At 41.1% G+C, this 23648-nt stretch overlaps 1 protein-coding gene across 3 annotated transcripts in view; it reads right to left on the bottom strand.

Moving 5' to 3' along the window:
- Positions 1-23648, bottom strand: part of LOC132896527 (protein FAM3A-like) — a 52326-nt gene that overhangs the window by 18181 nt on the left and 10497 nt on the right. For 2 of the 3 annotated variants that reach the window (XR_009656075.1, XM_060937425.1), the window contains exons 2-3: positions 13431-13487; positions 8920-9027 (exon numbers count right to left, since the gene is read on the bottom strand). Coding sequence is in view for 2 of the 3 variants with exons in the window: in XM_060937425.1 (XP_060793408.1) it covers positions 8920-9027; positions 13431-13443 (121 nt within the window). In the remaining variant the exon portion in view is untranslated. Of the gene's footprint in view, positions 1-8919; positions 9028-13430; positions 13488-13649; positions 14289-23648 lie in introns of those variants that run through there. The other variant, XM_060937426.1, reaches the window with a different exon arrangement.

Here is a 23648-nt window from a genome sequence, read left to right as displayed (position 1 = left end):
GGATAGAGATAATGAGATAAGTCCTCATTCAACTAGTCCATATATTCATCAGCCTGTTTTTAAACCCACCGCTACACCTAAGATAATGAGATGAATGTGACACAATTTATCACCAACAATGACTTTATGGGTGCATTTTACTTTTTATTTTGTTTTTTCTATTTAGTTTTAGATGTAACACAACATGCCACTGGGCCAAGCAATAGTGACACTCAACTGTATGTTTAAAAATAAGAATATCCATAATCTCACACAATGAACAGGCATGACATGGCATCATGCAAACTTCATAACACACAATCACACTGTGTCAAGCAACGGTGACACATAAAAAATTACTTCACACAATGAACAGGTGCAATTTTGTTCACCACCAACAGTGACTTTAGTGGGTGCATTTTACTTTTTTCCGATTTAGCGATACTCATAACAAAAATGGCATGGCATCATGCAGTCTTCATAACACAAAATTACACTGGGTCAAGCAATGACACATAAAAGAGAACTTCACACAATGAACAAGTGCAGTTTTGTCAACCTACATGCAATGGTGGCACTACAGTAACATTTACAGATTAGTATAACAAATAGATTTATAGATATAACTCCTTACATTGGTGCCACCACAATTTCTACCTCTTCATAACTTTTATCCCCCTTTCCTTCACAATCCACCTGGAATAACATCCATCTCTCTCCATCGCTTTCCTCTCTACTATTCCTTCCCCATACACTGATTTCCCATCTTACTTTCCAGAAAACTGGCAAAGACCAGACAAAACAAGGAATCAATAAATATCATCAGAGCAGACTTGACCTCATTCTCGGCATTACAGTAAGGCAGGCCTACTGGGTTTGAATTAAATGATAGCTAACATTAAGCTAGCTGATACATCTCCTAACATTGACTAGCCAGCTAACTGCACTAACATTTCCATTGGGACAAAAAACCTTGTCCTGTGGGGAAATTTTGATTGACTTTCCGCTTCTTTGTAAAGAATTTCCTTATGTCCATTGTGTCTGGGAGCAAATACTGCAAACAATTCATCATCAAATCAAGAATACCCCATTAGGCTAAGCTTATTTCACTGTTTAGTTGAATATTAATTTAACGTGTCCTAGGGTTAATTTTGAGGGCATATAACAAAAGAATAAGGTTTTAGTAAAAGCTAGACATTGTGAGGTTGCAATGGGGCTGACGTCACCTCCTCCACTTTCCAGCAGCTGTACCAACATTTCTGTGCTCGCGCTGAGATTCACTTCACTCGCGCGCGGTGAGCTGTTGTAGGGACCGCCCGGAAAACCCGGAGTGGATTTTCAGTGGTCTGTGTATTGTCTTATCGATCAAGTGGAATGGATTCTTTCATGAAGCAATAGAAACGGCGCTGGGTGAACTCATATTTTATGTTAAATGTGGGGGGGTCCAAACGAATAATTATGAAATGTGAGGGGGACATCTCCCCTTCACATTAAATGGTGGCGACACCCATGCATTTCCCCTTCTCCGTTTTAGCCTTTTTTTAAATTTATTTATTTTTTTACTCAGTAACGGTTGTGATGTAAAATGTACCGAAGTACACTACTTAAAAGAAAACATACTTAAGTAAAAGTACACTCTTTAAAAATTACTTGAAAAAGTATAAGTACACAAAAAAGCTACTCAAGTACAGTAACGCGAGTAATGTAATTCGTTACTTTTCACCTCTGTGAATTACATACATGTAAAGCTGTTCATGAGGTACGCAAGCGTGCATAGAAATGGCCATGCACGAGCACATCAGTTATGCAAGTACAGGGCACTGAGACGCATCTACGCTTTACTTAGGAGTTAAAGTCAGAATTTTTTTTTTTTTAACCACCACCTTTGATGGCAAATCGCTATCATTATACCAAACAGAGGGTGAAGGCTAACACGTGCTTCCTCTGAGAAGTTTGCTCATGCTGCATCACAGGGCAGTGGAACACATGGAGAGAAAAGTGCTATCTGCCCTCTTCAACATGCATGAGCTGAAAAGAGGCCCATGATTGGCTAGTAGAACTGACTGACAAGATGAAGGCTAAGGGCCTCTGCATGCTCTTGCGACAAGGCTTTCGCAGATAGCTTTTCGCAGACAGTTGTAATTTATCGTTGAGCGGGGAGTAATAGGCGTGCGCGATGTTATTCACCGCCACAACGCATGGGGGCGCGAAGTCGCGAAATCGCTAGGAGTAGTTGGCGGGTGTGGTTAGTGGAGTGTCCTTCGGTTACTTATAATGACTAGAACTGGAGTCATATAGATGTACGTACTTCCTCGATCAACCGCTCTTTGTGCTGCTCCATCTTCGCTCGTGTTTTTAAAAATGTCGGTCGTGAAAACAAAACAAACCGGGAAAGTAGGGAAGCGGAAGTGCATGTACAGCGGATGTAGAGTGGACCAATCAGAGCCCTCTTGTCTGCGACGCTGTCTGCGAGGCTTCTGTGGTGGTCACAATTTTTGGGAGGTGTGCGCAGAGCGTCTGCGAAGGGGGGGGCTATGCAGACGCCATCTGCGACGCCATCTGCAAGGACTGCGTTGTCAGCATAAATTGGCCTTAATGCATTGTGGTAGCGAGGGTGTGGTCAAGCGTTGGCTATGAATGGCAAGGAGTCAGGATGAACCAGTAGGTAACATGTGACTAGTTACACCGGTGTCAAATTACTATGAACGAACAGTGTGTCTGTGTGCCTTCCAGATGGCTAGTAACAAGAGTGTGAGTTGTGTTCCCGATGTGTGTTAGTCCCACTGAAAAGTAAGCATTAAAATAAAGTGCACCTTGAATAGTCATGCCCGTTTGCAGTTCCTCATTGTCCCACCTCACCTCAGGGAATTGTTACACTGGTGCCGAAGCCCAGGAGTGAGGAACAAAATGCCATCATGGAGTCTTCGACACTTGAGGAGTTCGTCCACGCCCTCGCCACCACCCAACAAAACCAGCCACAGGGGCTGGACGTCATACACCATGAGCATATTCAAGAGCAGCACTTCAAGGTATTGCTCCAGGCCCAACAAGAGTACTGCCATGTGTTCCTGCAGCTCATCACATCCACAGGTGTCCCAGCCACCAAGTCAGTAGGCTTCCCCCGTGTCACCCTCACGAAAACAGGACCACATGACAACCCTGAGGCCTTCCTAGCGCTCTTTGAGCGCGCCACAGAGACATGGGAATGACCGGATGAGCAGCAAGTGGCTCACCTACTGGCACGTCTCACCAATGAAGCGCAGCCACTACCCACTGACAACAGGCTAGTGTACAGCAACCTGAAAAATGCCATCCTGCAACAGACTGGCCATGACCCCAAGCAGCATTGCCAGTGCTTCCGTGCACTGACTCTGGAGGAAGTCGGTCAGCCGTTTGCATACAGCCAACAGCTCCAAGATGCCTGCCGGTGGTGGTTGGGGTGGAAGGTTGCAACATCGAGGGGGTCCTCAACACAATTGCACCGGAGCAGTTCATTGGCCGGCTACCAAGAGAAACCATGGAGTGGGTCCAGTTCCACCACCTGGCGTTGCTGGACAAAGCGATAGAGTTGGCCGAGGACCATCTGGCGGTGTTTCCATGAGCGAGCGTTCCCGCAGCTTCTCTCTCTCCCCCCCGCTCTCCTCACCCCTCCCCCAGCCCCACAGAAACGGAAGCCAATTCCCCAAAGCCTGCTCTCCACAGTCATGTCTTTCCTCATGTCTCCTCACCCCCTCCCCTTCTGTGTCTGTGCTGCCACTAATCCCCCCCACAGATAAGCCTGTCCGTGCCCACAAAAACCAGGAGGAGAGAGTCTGGGCAAGTCTGTTGGCACAGCAGGAAGGCTGGGATTTCCCAGAATCAGTGTTTTCACAAAGAGGCTAGGATTCCGATTTGCATTCCTGACATGCCACATGCTCCTGATTGATCAGGAACATACTGCATCACTGAGTATTCAAGAGGATACACGTCAGGTTTTGGTGGATTCTGGTTGTAATCAGACCTCCATGCAATAAAGCCTGATTCAATGTGGGGCACTGGGAAATGCACGACTGGTGAAGGTGAGGTGTGTACACAGGGATGTTCAAAAAATCCACTAATGCCAGTCACTATTCATTTCCAGGGAGAAAAGCACGGTATTGAGGCAGTGGTTAGCCCAAGCCTCACCCTTCCACTTATCCTGGGGACAGACTGGCTGGGGTTTAAAGCATTGACAAAACAGTGGTAGATTGGTCCTGCAGTAGCACATCACAGAGGAATCCTGTTGCAATGTTGGCTAGGAAGGCAGTGCTGGCCATGTCAGCTCTGCATCATGATGGGGGGGGGGGGCGCACTCTGAGGCACGCTTTGGACCAAGTGAGAGCAATTGATGGTCAAAACCACCAGCCTAACATTACACTTTCCTTTCTGCATTTTTCCATGATTAAGGATAAGCTAGATCAAGTGAGACAAGACATTTCAAACTAAGGAAGAGATGACCGTTGTTAGCCCCGAAGAGCCACAGGGAACTCTTATTCCATGCGGCTCATCATAATCCTCTGGATGGGCATTTAGGTCAGGACACCACACTAAATCGTCTCATGGCCCACTTCTATTGGCCAGGGAGTCACGCCGATGTCTGCAGGTAGTGTGCGGCTTGTCATGAATGCCAGCTGGTAAACCCAGCAGCCATGCCAAAAGCGCCGTTGCACCCATTACCATTAATTGAGATCCCCGTCAAAAGAACTGGCACGGATCTTGTCAGGGCATTAGGTCGATCTGCATGCGGATATCGCTTTGTGTTTGTCATAGTGGATTATGCAACGCGATACCCAGAAGCAGTGCCTCTTCACAATCTCCCTGCATGTAGTGTTGCAGAGGTGCTCTCCCACAGTAGCTTCCGAGTCAGGAATCCAAAAGAAATCCTGACTGATCAAGGCACTACTTTTATGGCACGTACACTATGCAAACTATACAAATTATTAGGGATAAAATTTTACTTGTACCAGCGTTTACCATCTGCAAATGGACAGGCTGGTTGAATGATTTAATCAAACACTTAAACATGGTTATAAACATTCACAGGGATGCTAGAAACTGGGATAAGTGGCTAGACCCTCTGTTGTTTAGAGTGCACAAGTTCTTACAAGCCTCCACCAGGTTTTCCCCATTGGAATTGCTGTATAGGTGCAAGCCCTGTGGCATCATAGACATCATTAAAGAAAATTGGAAGGAGGGACCTTCTCAAACCAAAAACAAAATTCAGTATGTGCTTGACCGGAAGGCAAAGCTCCATGCACTGAGTCAGGTAACCCAGGGGAATTTGCTACAGGCGCAAAAATGTCAATCCCACCTTTACAGCAGAGGAATACAACTAAAGGAATTTGCACCAGAAGATAAAGTGCTCATTTGACTGCACACGTCAAGCTCAAAATTACTTGCAAAGTGGCAATCGCGAAAAAAAACCCCAACAAAATCTGTTGAGTCAGCCATTTTGACAAGTAGAAACTTTTTTTTAATTAGTCAAATATTTTAATTTGTCCTTCAGATAATAACTTGGAAAAAAACGAGACCTAAAATATGCACAAAAGTGCATTATAAAATGTAAAGCAACAGGTATTTTAACAATGATTTTACTGATCTTTAAAAAAAATGCCATTCCTGCCATTTTGGCCCCTTTAGTGTAAGAACCAAGTCCGAAACAGTGTAATCTTAAGTATTTGAAAATGTTGTATTCTCAAAACCAATAGAGCTCTCTTAATGAATGAGGCATCATTGTTTTTTCATGGTCTTTTTGATGGACTATTGTCTGAGAAAGTACCATTGAGGGGGGCGGCATTGGGGTACCTAGTAAGATGTGATGACTTGCACCTGTGTCTAAATTACTGGAAGTCTATTAATATGCGTCTTCCAGATGGCCAGTAATGAGAGCGTGAGCAGTGTTCAGGGTATCTGCACATTTTTCAAGTACAAATTTAAAGACTTTTAAGACCTTTTCAAGACCTCTAAATAGAAAAATTAAGACTGTACCATGGCAAAGAAAATAAGTACGACAACTTAAAACTGTTTTCTGCAATAGTTTTTTTTTACTAACTTTAAGAAGAATGCACACAATTGGTGAACAACAGGGTGCATCAACGGCAATTGTTAGACATGCAAACAGCTGAAGCAAAGTCGTGTGTTTTGGGCCTGCAGAACTACTGTAGCAGCAAGGAGAAGACTGGTGTTTACTGGAGAAAACGCCATGAATCATTTCAAAAACGAAAACAATAAACGGCAAGTAGAACCAGCTGAACAACCTTAGCTGGCATTATTTCAATCCCCAAAGATTATCTTTGATGTGTGATTTTGTGTCCGACAGCAAAATCAGTCTGTGTCGTACAGTATACAGCTGGCTGAGGAAGTTCTCGAGTATCTTCTGCGTTACAGCAGGTAACAGCATAAACCTGTTTATGCAGTCATACAATCATCAGAGCGTTACATTAAACACAGAAAAACAACTGTCACCTTTCATAACCATTATCAATATTAATCAATGTGTTGTAATAACTGTAAACTAATTATCATCAGTGCAATTGTTATATCAATGTTCATTATTCAAAAATAATATAAAAAATTATCTATAATCCATGAATAATTGTTTGTTTGTATTACTACTACTACTACTAATAATAATAATAATAATAATAATAAACTACGCTTTTAATAATAATTAAAAAAAATTTAGTAATTATAATTCAGTATTATTAATTACTACTTAATAAGCAGTGATGATCAAAATGTAATTTAATTAGTAATTATCAACTACTTAATTATACTAATAATAAGTAGTGATTATTAAAATGCTATAAAATTGAGTTATAAGATTAGTTAAAATTATTATTAAAAGTAGTAATTATTATTATTAGTCGTAGTAGTGATACAAACAATTATTCATGGATTATATATCATTTGTTTTTAATAGTGAACATTGATATAACAATTGTACTGATAGCATTAACAAGTATTACTAGTAGTATTGTTTATTATTATTATTATTATTAGTAGTAGTAGTAGTAGTAGTAGTAATACAGTCATTTTATATCAATGTTCAACATTTTAAAAAATTATCTATAATCCATGAGTATTTGTTTGTATTCTACCAATTACTACTTTTTAATAAATATTGTAATAATTGTAATAACTTAATTTTATAACATTTAATAATCCCTAGTATTTATTAATCACTAATTCATAAGTAGTTATGATTAATAAATCAATAATAATTACTACTACTACTAATTATTATTATTGGTTGTTAATATTATTCTTATTATATTAAAAACACTGCTTTAGATGATAGGTAATAAAACAAACTTTTTGTACAAATTATTTATATGTTACTATATTTAGAATTATTGTATTTTCTGTAGTTCTTTTTAATTGAGTTTTGAAATAAAGGTTGTTTATATATTTATATTAAACTTAGTACAATAATGTTAATTATGTAAAAAAAAGATGCTAATCATCATCATCATTATTATTATTATTATTATTATTATGTCCTATAAGTCCCATTTTCCACCTGACTCTTGTGCGCATGCGTGAACCCCCCTGCGTTTCACTCCGGAGCGCTTGACCTCTAACACACACACGCGCGTGCGCGCCTCGTGTCCGTGAAAAAACCAGTTTCCCAGTCTGCCATGTCCCCAGTGCTGCGTTATCGTCTTTAAACAAATTTGTGCAATCCAGCGCTTTTTATCGCAAACGATTCTTCTCCTTATTTTGGGGGTATTTGTCATCCCCCAACCACTTGTCGTTAAACAGACATCTTCCCATAATTATCAACGCTTTCTACCACCCACGTAAGCTACCTGTGTATCTCTCACTCTTCACAACCACCACACCACACTTCCTCCAGTAGCCTCCTAACGTTAGTTCATCTACGGAATGCACAGAACCAATGCTGCCCCCAAAAGGTACGCTGGTCACTTAAAATTACGGTTAAAAAAAAATACCCCAAACCAGATGGAGACATTTCACTCGTTTGGTCCAATATTAAATTTAATACCTCCCTTTCGAAAATTCCAGTCATTCCAAACAATTTAAGACGTTTTTAGGCCTTGAAAACCGAAAGTTGTATTTAAGACTTTTTAAGGACCCGCGGGAACCCTGTGTGTTCCCCAACGTGTGTGAAACATGGAAGTCCCACTAAAAAGTGAGCATTAAAATAAAGCGCACCTTGAATTGTCATGCTTGTTCCCAGCTCCTCATTGTCCCACCTCAGGGAATTGCAACACATATGCTTCTTCTAAGACATGTAAAGCCAGCCAACTACATCTTTTTGCTCATGCTACATCAGAGGAAAAAGTAGAGAAGAGTGCTATCCACCCTCTTCCGCATACATGAGCTGAGAGGGGCCCCTGATTGGTTAGTATGACTGTGATTAATAGGTTGGTTGAAGGCTAACACATGCTTCTTCTGAAATATGTGAAGCCAGCCAATTACATCTTTTTGTTCATGCTGCATCACAGGGCAGTGGAACACTTGGGGCAAAGTGTTATCCGCCCTCTTCCACATGCATGAGCTGAAAGAGGCCCATGATTGGCTAGTATCACTGTGATTGACAGGATGAAGGCTAACACATGCATCTCCTGACAAATGCGAATAGTTTAACCATGAGGTTGGTTGGGTTGTACTACTATAATAAGTGATAATTTGCTCCTGAGTACTGCAAAAGCTTTCGCAGGGGGCATCATCATAATTTGAACTCGCAGGCGAAAGCTTTTGCGGTACCCAGGAGCAAATTATTTATTATTAGTCGTAGTACAACCCAATCATCCCTATGGTTAAACCACTACGGGTTAAATTTGAGCTTTTCTGCAACGGCATACCATACAGTTCTGCAACATGATTAATAACGAGCCAGAAAGACAATGTTGTTGACAAGTTAATAAAAACTAGTTATACTTTTCTTCTGCTCACCACTAAAGAACATTTTCATGACCGAACCTCCATCTCCTCCTAGTATGGAACTTGCCAGAAGCCAAGTCAAGCCAACGAGGAACACGACAACGACTGCACGCAGTGGACCTGTGAGGGACAAAAAGAAAGTCAACATTAAACCATGAATCTGACATGCCTGAGCTTGGCTACACAAGTCTTATCTCTTTTCCATAGAAACTTAAACACAATGTGGCTGCACATTAATTTCCAGCTTAGAGAACTTATCGTGACAAGCTTTCAAAGCTCACAGACAGAACAAGTGGGACTGCTTTATTCCTGAAATCATGGTGCAAGTGTAGAAACAGGACTAGTGCGATTAATATAGAAAAATGATCAAGTAACCAAGGAATGAAAACTGATGCATTTAGGTCGCTTTGGATTGCAGTGCTAGTTGTTATATTTTTGCAAACCTCAGCACAGCAGAATAGGACAGCAGGTTATAATTAGAAAAGGGTTTGCATAAACACTATGGAAAATCTTGACACGCAAACATCAAGGAGCCTGAGGCCATTAGATTAATCGAATGTCAAGGAATAAACAGACACACTGCGTTCTACTGGGTGATCTTCCTGTTTTGAATAGATAGTTTAGTTGGTTGAATGTGGCTGCTTTGGAATTAAAAAAAAAAAAGCTTTATTTAGTGCTTTAAACTAGGGGTGGTTCATCTGGCGAAAAATATCACGATACTTGAAGATATTTCTATGATACTACAATATGCATGACAGTATCTAGGTTTGCGAACAAACTGCTGGCCAAATATAATTTAAGAAAAAAAAAAATCTATTGAAAGGGAAGAACAATTAAAACAAATCTGTCTTTACAAATTTTTTCACAGCTCCAGGATCCCTGAGCTCAGGTTACTGGTTCTCTAGTTTCTTCCAACCTTTCAAAAACATGCTGGTAGGTGGACTGGATTGGCTTTAAACTGCACGGAGATGTGAATGAGGATAGACGTGTGTGGGGTGGTCTGGCATCATTCCATTTACTGATCCTGGAATGAGCTTCAGAGCCACTACAACACTGAGCAGGACCTATGTTCAGTGACTATTTGAACATTTTAATAAAACACTGCAATAATCTAAGCAGTTCCTTCAGCATTTGAATGTTTATTCAAATATCTCTCAAGGGGTGTTCTCTTCTCTTCTATTGCATCACAGCATGTTGATATTGTTGGCATGTTCCTTGAAACGTTAAATCGCACATTAATTTTCTTTCACTGCCCGAGAGTAGAGTCAGTAGGGTAGGATGAGGTCTGCAGTCAAAAGGGCATCACTGATGTTATTGAGTCACATTCAGACAAACCATGTTTAACTTACTGTGTTCGGTGATATTTTAGTCCCTTCTATCATCCTGACAGGCACAAATTTCCCTGTCTGTCCATCTCCACTGAATTTTTGTGCTGTGTCTCAAATCACAGACGACTCCAGACTGTTAGAGCAATAATGCGAACCTATTTTTAAAATATCATTACAATTCCTGTTTGAATTTTAGTACAGTGGTGGTCAGATGTTTACATACAGCAACATGAATGTCATGGCAATATTTGGGCTTTCAGTAATTTCTTTGAACTGTTCTGTGTCAAAAGGTACAGCATACATCTTAAAGAAACAGTCCACCGTACTTCCATAATGAAATATGCTCTTATCTGAATTGAGACGAGCTGCTCCGTACCTCTCCGAGCTTTGCGCGACCTCCCAGTCAGTCAGACGCAGTCAGACGCGCTGGCACTCCTGTTAGCAATGTAGCTAGGCTCAGTATGGCCAATGGTATTTTTTGGGGCTGTAGTTAGATGTGACCAAACTCTTCTGCGTTTTTCCTGTTTACATAGGTTTATATGACCAGTGATATGAAAAAAGTTCAGTTACACAAATTGAAACGTAGCGATTTTCTATGCTGTGGAAAGTCCGCACTATAATGACAGGCGTACTAACACCTTCTGCGCGCTTCGGCAGCGCATTGATACGGCGCTCAGATATCAATGCGCTGCTGAAGTGCGCAGAAGGTGTTAGTACGCCTGTCATTATAGTGCGGACTTTCCACAGCATAGAAAATCGCTACGTTTCAATTTGTGCAACTGAACTTTTTTCATAATCACTGGTCATATAAACCTATGTAAACAGGAAAAACGCGGAAGAGTTTGGTCGCATCTAACTACAGCCCCAAAAAATACCATTGGCCATACTGAGCCTAGCTACATTGCTAACAGGAGTGACAGCGCGTCTGACTGCGTCTGACTGACTGGGAGGTCGCGCAAAGCTCGGAGAGGTACGGAGCAGCTTGTCTCAATTCAGATAAGAGCATATTTCATTATGGAAGTACGGTGGACTGTTCCTTTAAGTTTAAAAAATAAAAACTAGAATTTGGTGCACAAGTTTTAATTTCCTTTGGGTTTTCTGAAATCAACACAGGGTCAAAATTATACATACAGCACACCTAATATTTGGGTAAAATGTCTCTTCGCAAGCTTCACCTTGACCAAACATTTTTGTTTACCATTCTGGTTGGATATTTCATGACTCTTCAAGGTAGAATTGGTAGAGTTCAATTAATTTTTTTTTCCTTGGCACGGACTTGACTTACAAGCACAGTTCATATGTTTTCAATAGGGTTGAAGTCAGGACTTGTTTTAAGCTTAAATGTTAGCCTGCTGTATCCTCCACAACCAGCTCTGATGCATGTTTGGGTTCACTGTCCTGTTGTAACTCCCAAGTCATGTTCAGAATTCTTCAGCATAAACCATCAGAAACTTGAGGTACTCCTCTTTTCCATCCAATTTGTGGAATGAACCAGTTCCACTGGCAGCAAAACAGCCCCAGAGCATGATGATCCTACCACAAGCTGGTACAGTGTTCCTCCGTACATGGTGGTCACTGTTGCCAAACAACTCAATCTTTGTCTCATTTGACCATACAGCTATCCTCCAGAAGGCTTTTTTCTTTGTCCGTGTGGTCAGCTTCAAACTTTAGTTAAGCTTGAAGGTGTCAATTTTACAGCAGGGGGTTATTTCTTGGATAGCAGCCTCTTACTCCATGGTGATCTGAACTGTAAACAGTGATCCATCAGCTTCTAGTTCATGGCAGAGCTGTGCCATGGTGGTTCCCAGGTTGTTCCTGACCATCCAAACCAATTTCCTTTCAGCTGAGGGTGACAGTTTGGGTTTTCTTGAAGCAAAGTGGCTACACCTCACAATAACTTGGATACAATTGTTTGAATTGATCTTGGAATTTGCAGTTGTTTAGAAATGGCTTCAAGAGACATTCTGGAGTTGTGTACATCTGCGATCCTCTTTCTCAGATCTGCACTGAGCTCCTTGGACTTTCCCATTTTACTGTGGTTTGGTCAGTCCAATGAGTGCTGTAAACAAACCCTTTTTATGAAGGCACAGAGAAGCTACCAGCTGTAGTCGATCATGATCACTAACAGGAAGTTAAGAGACCTCGGCATTGGCAAGATAGACATTTTGGAAGTTTCAGCACCTCTGAATTAATAATTTAAGTGAGCGTATGTAAATTTTTGACCCTGTATGTATACTTTTGACCCTGTGTTGATTTCAGAAAACCCAAAGAAAATTAAAACTTGTGCACAAAATTCGAGTGTTTTTTTTTAAAATAAAGATGTATGCTCTACAATCATTCTGCCACAGAAAAAGAACAGTTCAAAGAAATTACTGAAAGCCCAAATATTGCCATGACAATCATATCCAAGATGACATTCATGTCACTGTATGTAAACTTCTGACCACAACTGTAAATACTTTTGAATGCAAGGTCAGAGTTTGTGATTTGAGATGCAGACCATGACAACAATCATGACGGCAGTGGAACGTTTGAGAGACAGACAGACAGAGCTTGTGAGTGTGTTTCACATATCACAATAAAATAAAACATTTTCCAGTTTGATGTGAAAACCTGACAGACAGCAATTTTTTTTAGCTTCGACATGTTATCTAGTGGATGTCGCTTTTAATCATGCGTCAGGTTTAAAACATCTGCTTCATGATGGATCATATCACACCACCACAGTGTGAATTTTCCGGTCACACCAAAACACTTCCTGGTAAAACCAGTTTGGTTTTTTTAAGTGACTTGTGTGACACATACAAATGTTACTGAAATAAAGAAAAAAAAATTCAAAATGTAACAATATAGTCCTGTATTATGAACATGGAATTAAAAAAACAACAAAACACATCAAACATGCATGATGGTCAAGGCTTGAGGTCATGGAAAATTCATAATGTCCAAATCAGGTCCTGGGAATCCCTGGATTAGTCAGTGTTGATTCTGAGCATGTGTTTGGTTATGGATTTTCTGTTAGAAGTGGTTCTCACATTTGTTTCTGCTCAGCTGGTTGGTCTTTGGCGCTACTGTACTTGCATCACTGTCTACCCTTTTAATTGTCCAAAGGCCAAACAGCTTATGGATACAACAAAGATGTACATTGTGTTCTCAAACTCTAAATACAAGCACACAAGTAGGAATTGGACACACCTGCTAGCCTCATCGTATCCAGACTGCAGATCCTGAACAGTAAAGATGAGGAGCCTCCTGTTTGGAATGAGAAAGCATAACATTACTCAACCCAGATGCATTTTGTGAGAAGAGATTCACCCCAAACCAGTCTTGGCTACATCCCCCCAGTCAGTGATTGTTAATGTGTACCATACAAAAGAAAAATATAATGAATGTCCAAATGAAATGAAGATTCACCATAGATATTTATTTTGAGGTACTTGATCGCCAGTTCTCCGATTTCGATTAATTCAGAGTCTAATAACCTGTAATTAGATATTACGACATGGTATATTGCACACACACACACACACACATTGTACTCTGCTTCCCTGGAATTTCACTAACAAAACATGGCTGGATCACTGAGGTGATTGAACTCGTTTTGTTGGAACTTTATTGATGCAACACTTGAAATAATTACTATAAATATGGTCATTTTCAACAAAATATTCCACTTGTCTTTTCAGATACGTAAACTTGTCTGGGCCAAACATTTGGTCGTCCCGGACAGTCAGACTACCGTTAATGTCAAGCCCTCAGAGAGAGACAGAGAGAGAGAGAGGGGATATTACCCGTACATGGTGGCACGAAGATATGAAGTTTACCTTTGAGTCGTGAAAATATTTCATGAGTGAGCCAAGCGAATGAGTGAAATTATTTTAAACAAGAGATCATTCCACCATGTAATGTTATTCAGATTATAGACCCCTTTCACATGACGTCACCGCGCCGCGAGATTTTGTTAGGCGCCATATTGGAAGACCAAGTACATGCACTCACAATATAAAACAAAGTACGAGCGAGAGTAAAGTGACACGATGGATGATAATTCTGGTTATGTGAGTACATTACCAGTTGCAGAAAGGGCACGGTATGTGGAGAAACTGGCTGTGATTGATGGGTTTGACCCATATGATAAGACTCGGGGCAAGGGAGAATGGAAACATAAGGAGGACCTGACACCAATTCTGCCATCTGTTTGCTACCCAGACATTGTAAACTATTTGTTGTTTACACCCAGTGCCTACACTCAGTGTTCGAACTATGCCGATATTTTCGGGGGGTCCCTTTTTTTCCCTTGGGGGTGTGTGTGCTTGCGCTTGTCTCAGAGCGCGGATCTCCAAACACATGAGAAGCCTATCTTACGCACATATCACGCGGACTCCACACACGCATCGCGTCTGAAGTCATAACTCATCAGGGGAAATCGTGTCCACATTGGCATGTTCAAAAAACAACCTCGCGTCAACAATGACACCACACACAAGGGAAAAAAAAAAAAAACAGTCAGGCTACTCAACAACCAACCTGGCAGCAGCGAGCAAGCCCCAAACCATCCTAAATTATTATTATTATTAAATTGTAGAAGTCTGGGAGGCTTGCTCCTCATACAGTTATCAACTTGGGGCCAATTTAGCATGTTTTAAATCTGAATTTCTTGCGTTTGCTTACCTCAAAGTGTCTGCAGATCATGCACAGACTTATCCATTATATCCACAGTTTTTTGCCAAGTCTCACACAGGGTTCTTTCAAGTCTACTGTTGGGCCAATAAATCATAAATAAAACAGCTCAGATTTGTTTGTTTAAGTCGTTTGCCACTCCACTTTATTCTCGTGGGTTCACTTATTTCCCCCTAATCACGAGTTTGTTGGTCTTCCAAAATGGCGCAGGGTCTGTTTACTTCCGGTTTCGGGTGACGTCAGTGAAAGGGGTCTATATGGACACATCCACAAAAAATAAAAAAAAGTTAATCAAAAGAATTTTAATTTTGAACTGGTTCACCATTGTGTCAAAATCAAAATGAGCATGTTTTTCAACAAACAAAATTTCTCAGTTTCAACATTGGATATGTTGTCTTTGTACTATTTTCAATTAAATATAGGGTTTCTAAGACTTGCAAATTATTGAATTCTGTTTACAGTTTACACAGCATCCCAACTTTTTTGGAATTATGGTTGTACACAAACAGTATTGTGAAAAAGTCTTAGGAACAAAGACCAAAAATGGCTTTTAAAAAAATGTTTCAATATTTTATTTAAAAAAAAAAAAAACAGTAAGCCATAATAAATGAAACACAGTCAATATTTGGTGTGAGATGGCCCCTTGCTTTAAAAAAAAAAAAAAAAAAAGGGTCAGGTACAATGAGTGCAGTTTTATAAAGTAATGAGCTGCAAGTTTCAGTGAGCATCTTGCAGAACCAGCCACAGTTCTTCTGGACACTTTCCTCACACTTGCTTCTTACCAGCAGCAAAACCTAATAGCCTTCATTACATTTTCTTTTTAATCTGAAAAGTGGTCTCTTATGTAACATGCTGCTCAGATACAAACTTTTTTCCTGTAACATTTAATCTTGTGCTGGAAAACAAAATGTTTGGAACTCTAAAATGTTTTTGTACTGACTCAATAAATGCAGAAGTCAAAAAACAGAACTCTAACAAAGTTTGTATGAAAAAAAAAAATAGGGTGCCCAAGACTTTTGCACAATACTGTATCTCTCAGTGTGTGTGGTGTCCACCAGACTTTCATACCAGATACTCGGATTATGGATTTTGAGTTATACCTGCTGCATTACACTACCAAGCTTCTGTACGCAGGAAATACAAACCAAAGTGAAAATGGACCAAAAGAGGTTACTGTAAATCTGACATGAATCCACATGCACGCAACCCAAATTTGTCCATTTTCCAGCCAGAAAGCCATCAAAATGTCCATTATGTAGAACAGGGATGGGCAACTGGCGGCCCGCATGCGGCCCGCCTCCTTACTCAGTGCGGCCCGTAGATCGTTTATTAATTATCAGGGGGAAAAAAAAAAATTAACCGCGGCCTTTTTTTTTTTTTAACACTGTTGTAATTACACTGTTGACCGATAGAGGGCGCTTCCTATTCAAACAATATCGGGGCCCTGGGCCTTACCCCCTTCAGCGAGGGAGAGACAAGACAGCCATGGCTACTAGCAGTGCAAAAAAAAGAAAACTCGATCAAGAAAACCATACCTTTCAGTCAAGATGGGAAGCAGATTATCTCTTCATAGAATTCAAAGGCAAACCCATGTGTCTGGTTTGCTTAGAAACCATAGCAGTCATGAAAGATTTCAACTTAAGTCGCCACTACAACACCTTGCACAAAGTTAAATACGAGAAGTACACTGGAGCTGCAAGGGCCGCTGTCGTAGCCGACCGCAAATCAAAAGTAAACCAACAACAGCAACTTTTCACCAGAGCCACAACTACACAGGAATCAGCACTCAAAGCCTCTTATGCTGCTTCACTTGAGCTTGCCAAAGCAAAGAAGCCATTGTCAGATGGGGAAATTTGTCAAAGTGTGCACCGTGGAAATGGCCAAAGCTTTTGGTGACGATAAGATGGTTAAACACTTTGAAACGGTCTCTTTGTCGCGACGCACAGTGACGCGCAGAATTTTTGACATTCACGATCATGTCAAAATTAAGCTGAGAAAAGTCATGCATGACTGCAAGTACTTCTCCTTGGCTTTGGATGAGAGTACAGATGTGATGGATGTTAGCCAGCTACTGATTTTTACGAGAACTATTGACAGTTCATTTGAAGTGCACGAGGAGCTATTAAAATTAGTTTCTCTGCATGATACGACTAAAGCTAGCCGCACACTACGCCGATCCACGCGGTACCGAACCGACCCATTTCAGAACCGACTCCCGACAGGGCACGCACATATCCCCGACTAACTCACGACTGTTGACGAGTGCAGTCGCGATTGAAGCGACACCAAACGAGATTATGCGAACTAAGCATCATAAACATTCCGCTAAATATCACGTGACAACTTAATAGCTTAACACTTGAAGATGCTACAGGCTGAATTACAAATGACACAACATGGAATATGTAGCGCACTATCTAGGCTGCATGAGCTATTATTCCCAACCTTAAATAGTGCACTTATATAGGGGAGTTAAAGCGATTTGGAATTCAGCCACACAACTTGAGCAGAGTGGCTTTCCAGCCCACTGTGTCTATGGATAAAGCTTCAGTCTATGGAATTACAGTATATACCTGCATTAGGTGCTACCAACACGTATTTCTCGCGCTAGAAATTGTGTTTAATGATGTCACGTGTTATATGCGAAAGATATGATTGGCTATTGCTAGCGACTCTCGCCGATCAGTCTGGCTCCCGATTAGTTTTTCGAATCGGCTGTGAGATGAGTCGGTACCATCGAAAACTAGTCTTTACGCCTGACTCGCGACTTCAGTTGGCTTGATACGCTGAAAATCGGCGTAGTGTGCGGCTAGCTTAAGGGCACATGCCGTTGACAGTGCTGCAAGTGGATTTGGTGGCTTTGACAAGCTGTCAACTGTTGTTACGGATGGCGCACCTGCGATGCAGGGAAGACACAGAGGTTTCGCAGGGCTCCTCTGACAGAGCGGGGTAAACTGCCCTATACTGCACTGTATCATACATCAGGTGAGTAGCCTCATATTAACTGTGAGATGTAGGCCTGAGTTTGACATGGCAGGACAAAAATATTTTTTTAACATGCCATGCATTTTATCTCTCCAGGAAGTGCTCTGCGCGAAGACACTGAACTTTAGCCATGTTATGGATTTAGTGACCAAAGTAACAAATCTCGGGCGGCACGGTGGTGTAGTGGTTAGCGCTGTCGCCTCACAGCAAGAAGGTCCGGGTTCGAGCCCCGTGGCCGGTGAGGGCCTTTCTGTGTGGAGTTTGCATGTTCTCCCCGTGTCCGCGTGGGTTTCCTCCGGGTGCTCCGGTTTCCCCCACAGTCCAAAGACATGCAGGTTAGGTTAACTGGTGACTCTAAATTGACCGTAGGTGTGAATGTGAGTGTGAATGGTTGTCTGTGTCTAATGTGTCAGCCCTGTGATGACCTGGCGACTTGTCCAGGGTGTACCCCGCCTTTCGCCCGTAGTCAGCTGGGATAGGCTCCAGCTTGCCTGCGACCCTGTAGAAGGATAAAGCGGCTAGAGATAATGAGATGAGTAACAAATCTCATCAGGGGGGACAGGTCCCTTTGTCACAGGAGGTTCATTGCCTTTTTGGATGAAGTGGACGCCGCATATGGGGATTTACAAATGCATACTGAGATCAGATGGAGGAGTCGAGGGAAGTGTCTGGAGCGTTTTTTTGCGCTGCGCTCTGAACTACCAGTGTTCTTGGAGAACAGTATTAGTGGTGAATGATACAAGCGCCTACTGCAGAAAACTCAAGAGACACACAGTTTATTTGCGACATGGTCTTTCTGACAGACATCACCTCGCATCTCAACCACCTTAACACACACTTGCAGGGGAGAGACCAAACTGTTTGCGATCTGTATACACACACAACCGCATTCCAGCGTAAACTCAACCTGTTCATAGAAGGATTTTCTTCCCATCGTCCAAACTTGGCACGCTTTCCCGCTTGTGAGGAGACGCGAAAAGATAACCCCAGGTGCGAGAAACTACTTCAGAAGTATCGGGCCGACATCGAAAAATTGCAGGAGCAGTTTAACAATCGTTTCCAAGATTTTCATGTGATGAAACCACGAATTGCGCTATTCACGGACCCCGTCTCTGCTGCTGTCAGCGAGCAACCATCAGAACTGCAGCTCGAACTCTGCGAGTTGCAGTCAGATCCGTATTTTCAAGCAAAGCGCAATGAGAGGGGAATTTCATTTTGGAGACTGCTACCAGAGGCACGTTTTCCACTCCTCAGAGATTTTGCTCCGTCAATGGCCAGCATGTTTGGGAGCGCTTACATTTGTGAGAGCAGCTTTTCAACAATGAAGCACATTAAGTCAAAAGAGAGGAACAGACTCACGGATGATGCTCTTTTTCATTTGATGCGGATTGGATGCACAAAGATTGACATTGACATTGATATCCAGTCTATTGTGCGCCAGCAGGTAAAACCACAAGTATCCCATTAAGTTGCACTTAATGTTGGGCTGCTGTTTTTTTTTTTTTTAAGTTTTGTGCCTCATTGAATGTGAGCCTTTTGCACTTTGTTTCTTTTAAAACAAACTTGTGTTTGTCGTTTAACAAAGACGAGCATTATGTTAAAAATGCATTTCAGTGTGGAAAATATTAAATAAATGCATGTTGGTTCAATAAACATACAGACATAAGAATATACAAATATTTTGTTCTTATTTAAAATTCTTTTGTAACTTCTCTCATATCTGATTAGTTGAAGTGCGCGGTCATGTGGCCCTCTGATGGTGATGAAAAATTGTGGCCCTCTTTATCATGCAAGTTGCCCATCCCTGATGTAGAAGAAGAAAAAGAAGAAACCTTTATTCGTCACATGCACACTTCAAGCACAGTGAAATTCATCCTCTGCATTTAACCCATCTGAAGCAGTGAACACACACTCAGAGCAGTGGGCAGCCACACCAGAATGACACTACGACTACGTTCAGACTGCACCCTGAAACGACCCATATCCGATTTTTTTGCCCATATGCGACCTGTATCCGATTTGTTATTGACAATCTGAACGACACAGATCCGATTTTTTCACATGCGACCCAGGCCGCTTGGATATGTGGTCCTAAATCCGATGCATATCCGATATTTTCACATGCGACTGCAGTCTGACCGGACAGGTCGCATTCATGCGACCTACACGTCATCAACAAGAGACAAACGTCACTATTCTGCGTTGGCTAATCCCGCCTCTTTGGTGGAAAAGAACAACATTTGTACAGTTTTCAGAATTTAAATAGACTTTTATAGAATTGATCAAGCTAATGGTGGATTTGGTAGGGACCTGGATGTTTATCTGTTAGCCTGATTAAATAAAACAGTTTCTATAACTGATTTATAACTTAAACCATCCTGTATTACAAGATAAGATTGTTCTGGAAATTTCCAGTAATTTGACACCTTCGGTCTCATTAGTCTGCTGCCCACATTAATCAGATTATTGTGCGAGTTCCGCCGCTGCCACAAAAACCACATCGCCAGGTCTCGCCTCATCTCCATAGCAAACTGCACTGGTGTTTCTGCACCTTGAGCCAGCGCTGAGAGAAGTTGCAGAATTCAGCTGGCTATAAACAAACAATCTAAATAAATATTTATAAAAATGTAGAAAAAGTTTATTAATATGACGAAATAAATATGTGCAAATTATTAAGCCTGAATTAAGAGTTTGGTAATACAGCGGCCGTATCCCAAATGACTACCTACTGAAGCTCGAGTGCACTGTATAGAGTTTAAAAATCCATTACTTCCTAGTAACATGTAGTGCACTTATATAGAAATTAGAGAGACATTTAGGAGTCAACCCTCGTTACCAGGCTACACGTTTTCATTTCAGTTCAGAAACAAACACACACGAGACCTCACACTAACACTAACCAGATAATTAAACAAACAAACAAAAAAAAGAAATCATTAAACTTGAAGAGTGCGCTTTTTTTTTTTTTGTTTACGTATTACGTAGATGTGCTTATTACGTGTCAATTTGCGCATGCAGGACACTCTTGGGTCGTTTTCTGTTCATATTGGAGATCGCATACAAGTCTCATATAATTGGTAATGTGAACGGCCTAACAAAAAAATCGGATTTCACAACAAATCGGATATGGGTCGTTTCAGGTTGCAGTCTGAACGTAGTGTACTTTTACTATGGATTTGCAAAACAGCTACAGGTAATTTAATCTGATGGCTCACTGATTGGTTGGCACCATGCCAAATTCATCTTTGGCACTGTGCCAATTATGTCAGAATATTAGTTGCCGATACTCTGTTTCTAACATGGGACCAACTTCAACCTAGGGCTGCTCGATATTGGAAAAAATCAATATCACGATTTTTTCAGTAAATATTGATATCGCGATTTTTAAAACGATATTTATACACCTTTTTTTAAAGCCCCGATCATCAACACCCGAGGCACCAGGCCACATTTTTATAGTACAGGCCTCATAGGCTACCTGTCAACCCTTCCCGTTGTACCCTGAAACGCCTTTTACTTAAACTATTTACTGTGCAAGCGCGTACTTTGCATAGGTCCTATCACCTGCACAAGGCTCACGTTCTCCTCACTCAACATTTCCGATCACAGAGGATGGAGCCAGCGCTGGTATTACCAGTGATTACTGCGTAACGTCCACACTGGCTCGTAGCCAGCCAAGGATAAAATCTCTCTCTCACACACACACACACTACAACGTAAGCTTGTGTGTTGTTAAGACACCAACATTAAACACGCACAATATAGAGACAAGTCCTTAAGAATTAACATACATGAAAATAGCTCAGCGGCATGTAAACATTCCCTGAAAGTGTAGGTGGCACTGCGGCTAGATGCTACGTGAAATGGCACAAGGCAAACACCATGCTTCGCTCAGTCAACAGACAAAATCCACGAACCCAGTAGTCCTCCTACTACTGTGGGTTAGTGTTCTGTGGCCAAAACCACCCTATGCACAGTCATTCCAAAACATCCCCACTAGTTGCAGGTTATGTCTCAAATACAGATATGCGTTGTGGATTAAGCGATCTATTTTCAAGCATCAGGCTTCTCTTCCTTCATCTTCCAAATGTGGACTCCGCTATCTTTTTGGCATGTCAACATTGAAATACCATTTGCAGAGATATTTCACTCGCCATTAAGAAAAGTAAAAGCAACACATGATTAGGGCTACATGATTAGCAGGGGGACACCGTTTTAAGGGCACGGAATTTTAAAAACAATGTAATTATCTGAGTCCGTCTACATCGCACAATAAACCCGTCCTTAGCAGAACCTACTTCAAAGCATGATGCTAGCTGCAGATGCACAAGTCAAAATCAAATGAACCCAAGTAAACATGCCGCGGCGGGCAACATTAATAACCAAATTGCCTTACCTTAAAACGCTGCCTTGACCACAGGACGACTCGCAATTATTCCACTTAAATCCACATGGTTTAAACACATCTAACACAGCTAGCAAGCTGGATATGTGCTAATATTGTTGTGCTTGTTTTCTTCCATAGATGCCATTTTTACATTACCCAGTCCCACATCCAAAAATATGATGTAAATATATGTTAATTGTATTATTATAACTATTAGCAAGCAAATCAAACAACATATTAACAAATCAATATATCAAATCACCCGACACGTATGAAAACAGAAGAACTGATTTTTTACTGTTGCGGAGATATCGCGGGAGTAGAATGGATGACGTATACAAGGCTACGGTGTGCCTTAGGGGACAGAAGGGTTCGTTTTACCTTACAAATGACAAAAAATCGTTTCATATCGATATTATGAATTTTGATATCGTTTGACACCAATATCGATATCGTGATAAAAATACGATATATTGCACAGCTCTACTTCAAGCTGCATAAAATGTTACCAACAAAGCTGGAACGGTTGTTGATACAAGATAAGTCAGTCATAAAATTGTGTTTTTATTCTTTCAAACCTCTGAACATGCAGTGTTGAAAACATGGAGACCAGCAGGGATCAAGGTAGAAGCGTTCACGTCGCAATCCCTGTCAAGTAATGTTAGATTAAACTTTATTGATCCCTTTGGGAGGGTTCCCTCAGGGAAATTAAGATTCCAGCAGCATCATTACAGTTAAACAGAGAAAAGAAATAGAGAAAAACTTCTAGATAAATTAAGTAAGTATTTACATATACAAAAGAATAAGATATGGGGAAGGGGGGGGGGGGGGGATTGCACTTTATATTGCACATTGTCTGGTATTGCTTATTGTCAGGCTAGGCTATTGCTCCTTCCCGTCCTCTGTCTTCCTGTTACCCGCCCAGAGAGGAGTTGTACAGTCTGATGGCGTGAGGGACAAGTTTACAGACTGTTGTAAAGAGAAAAGGGGATGTCTCACAGTGGTAAACATGGCCTTGTCCCAAATTTGAGATGTTGTTGTTGTCATGAAATTTAAAAATCACCTAATTTTTCTCTTTAAATGATACATTTTCTCAGTTTAAACATTTGATGTCATCCATGTTCTATTCTGAATAAAATATGGAATTTTGAAACTTCCACATCATTGCATTCCATTTTTATTTACAATTTGTACTTTGTCCCATCTTTTTTGGACTCGGGGTTGTATGCTGTCCTTAACAACAAGCAAAGTCGCTGGCGACGACAACGGAACGGCTTGCCTCAAGGTAGCGTGCTGGCTCCACTACTATACAGTTAGGTCCATATATATTTGAACACTGACACAAATTTTGTTTTTTTACC

Source organism: Neoarius graeffei, chromosome 13, assembly GCF_027579695.1.
Source record: "Neoarius graeffei isolate fNeoGra1 chromosome 13, fNeoGra1.pri, whole genome shotgun sequence".
Lineage (NCBI taxonomy): Eukaryota > Metazoa > Chordata > Actinopteri > Siluriformes > Ariidae > Neoarius > Neoarius graeffei.
This window is presented reverse-complemented; position numbering and strand designations above follow the sequence as displayed.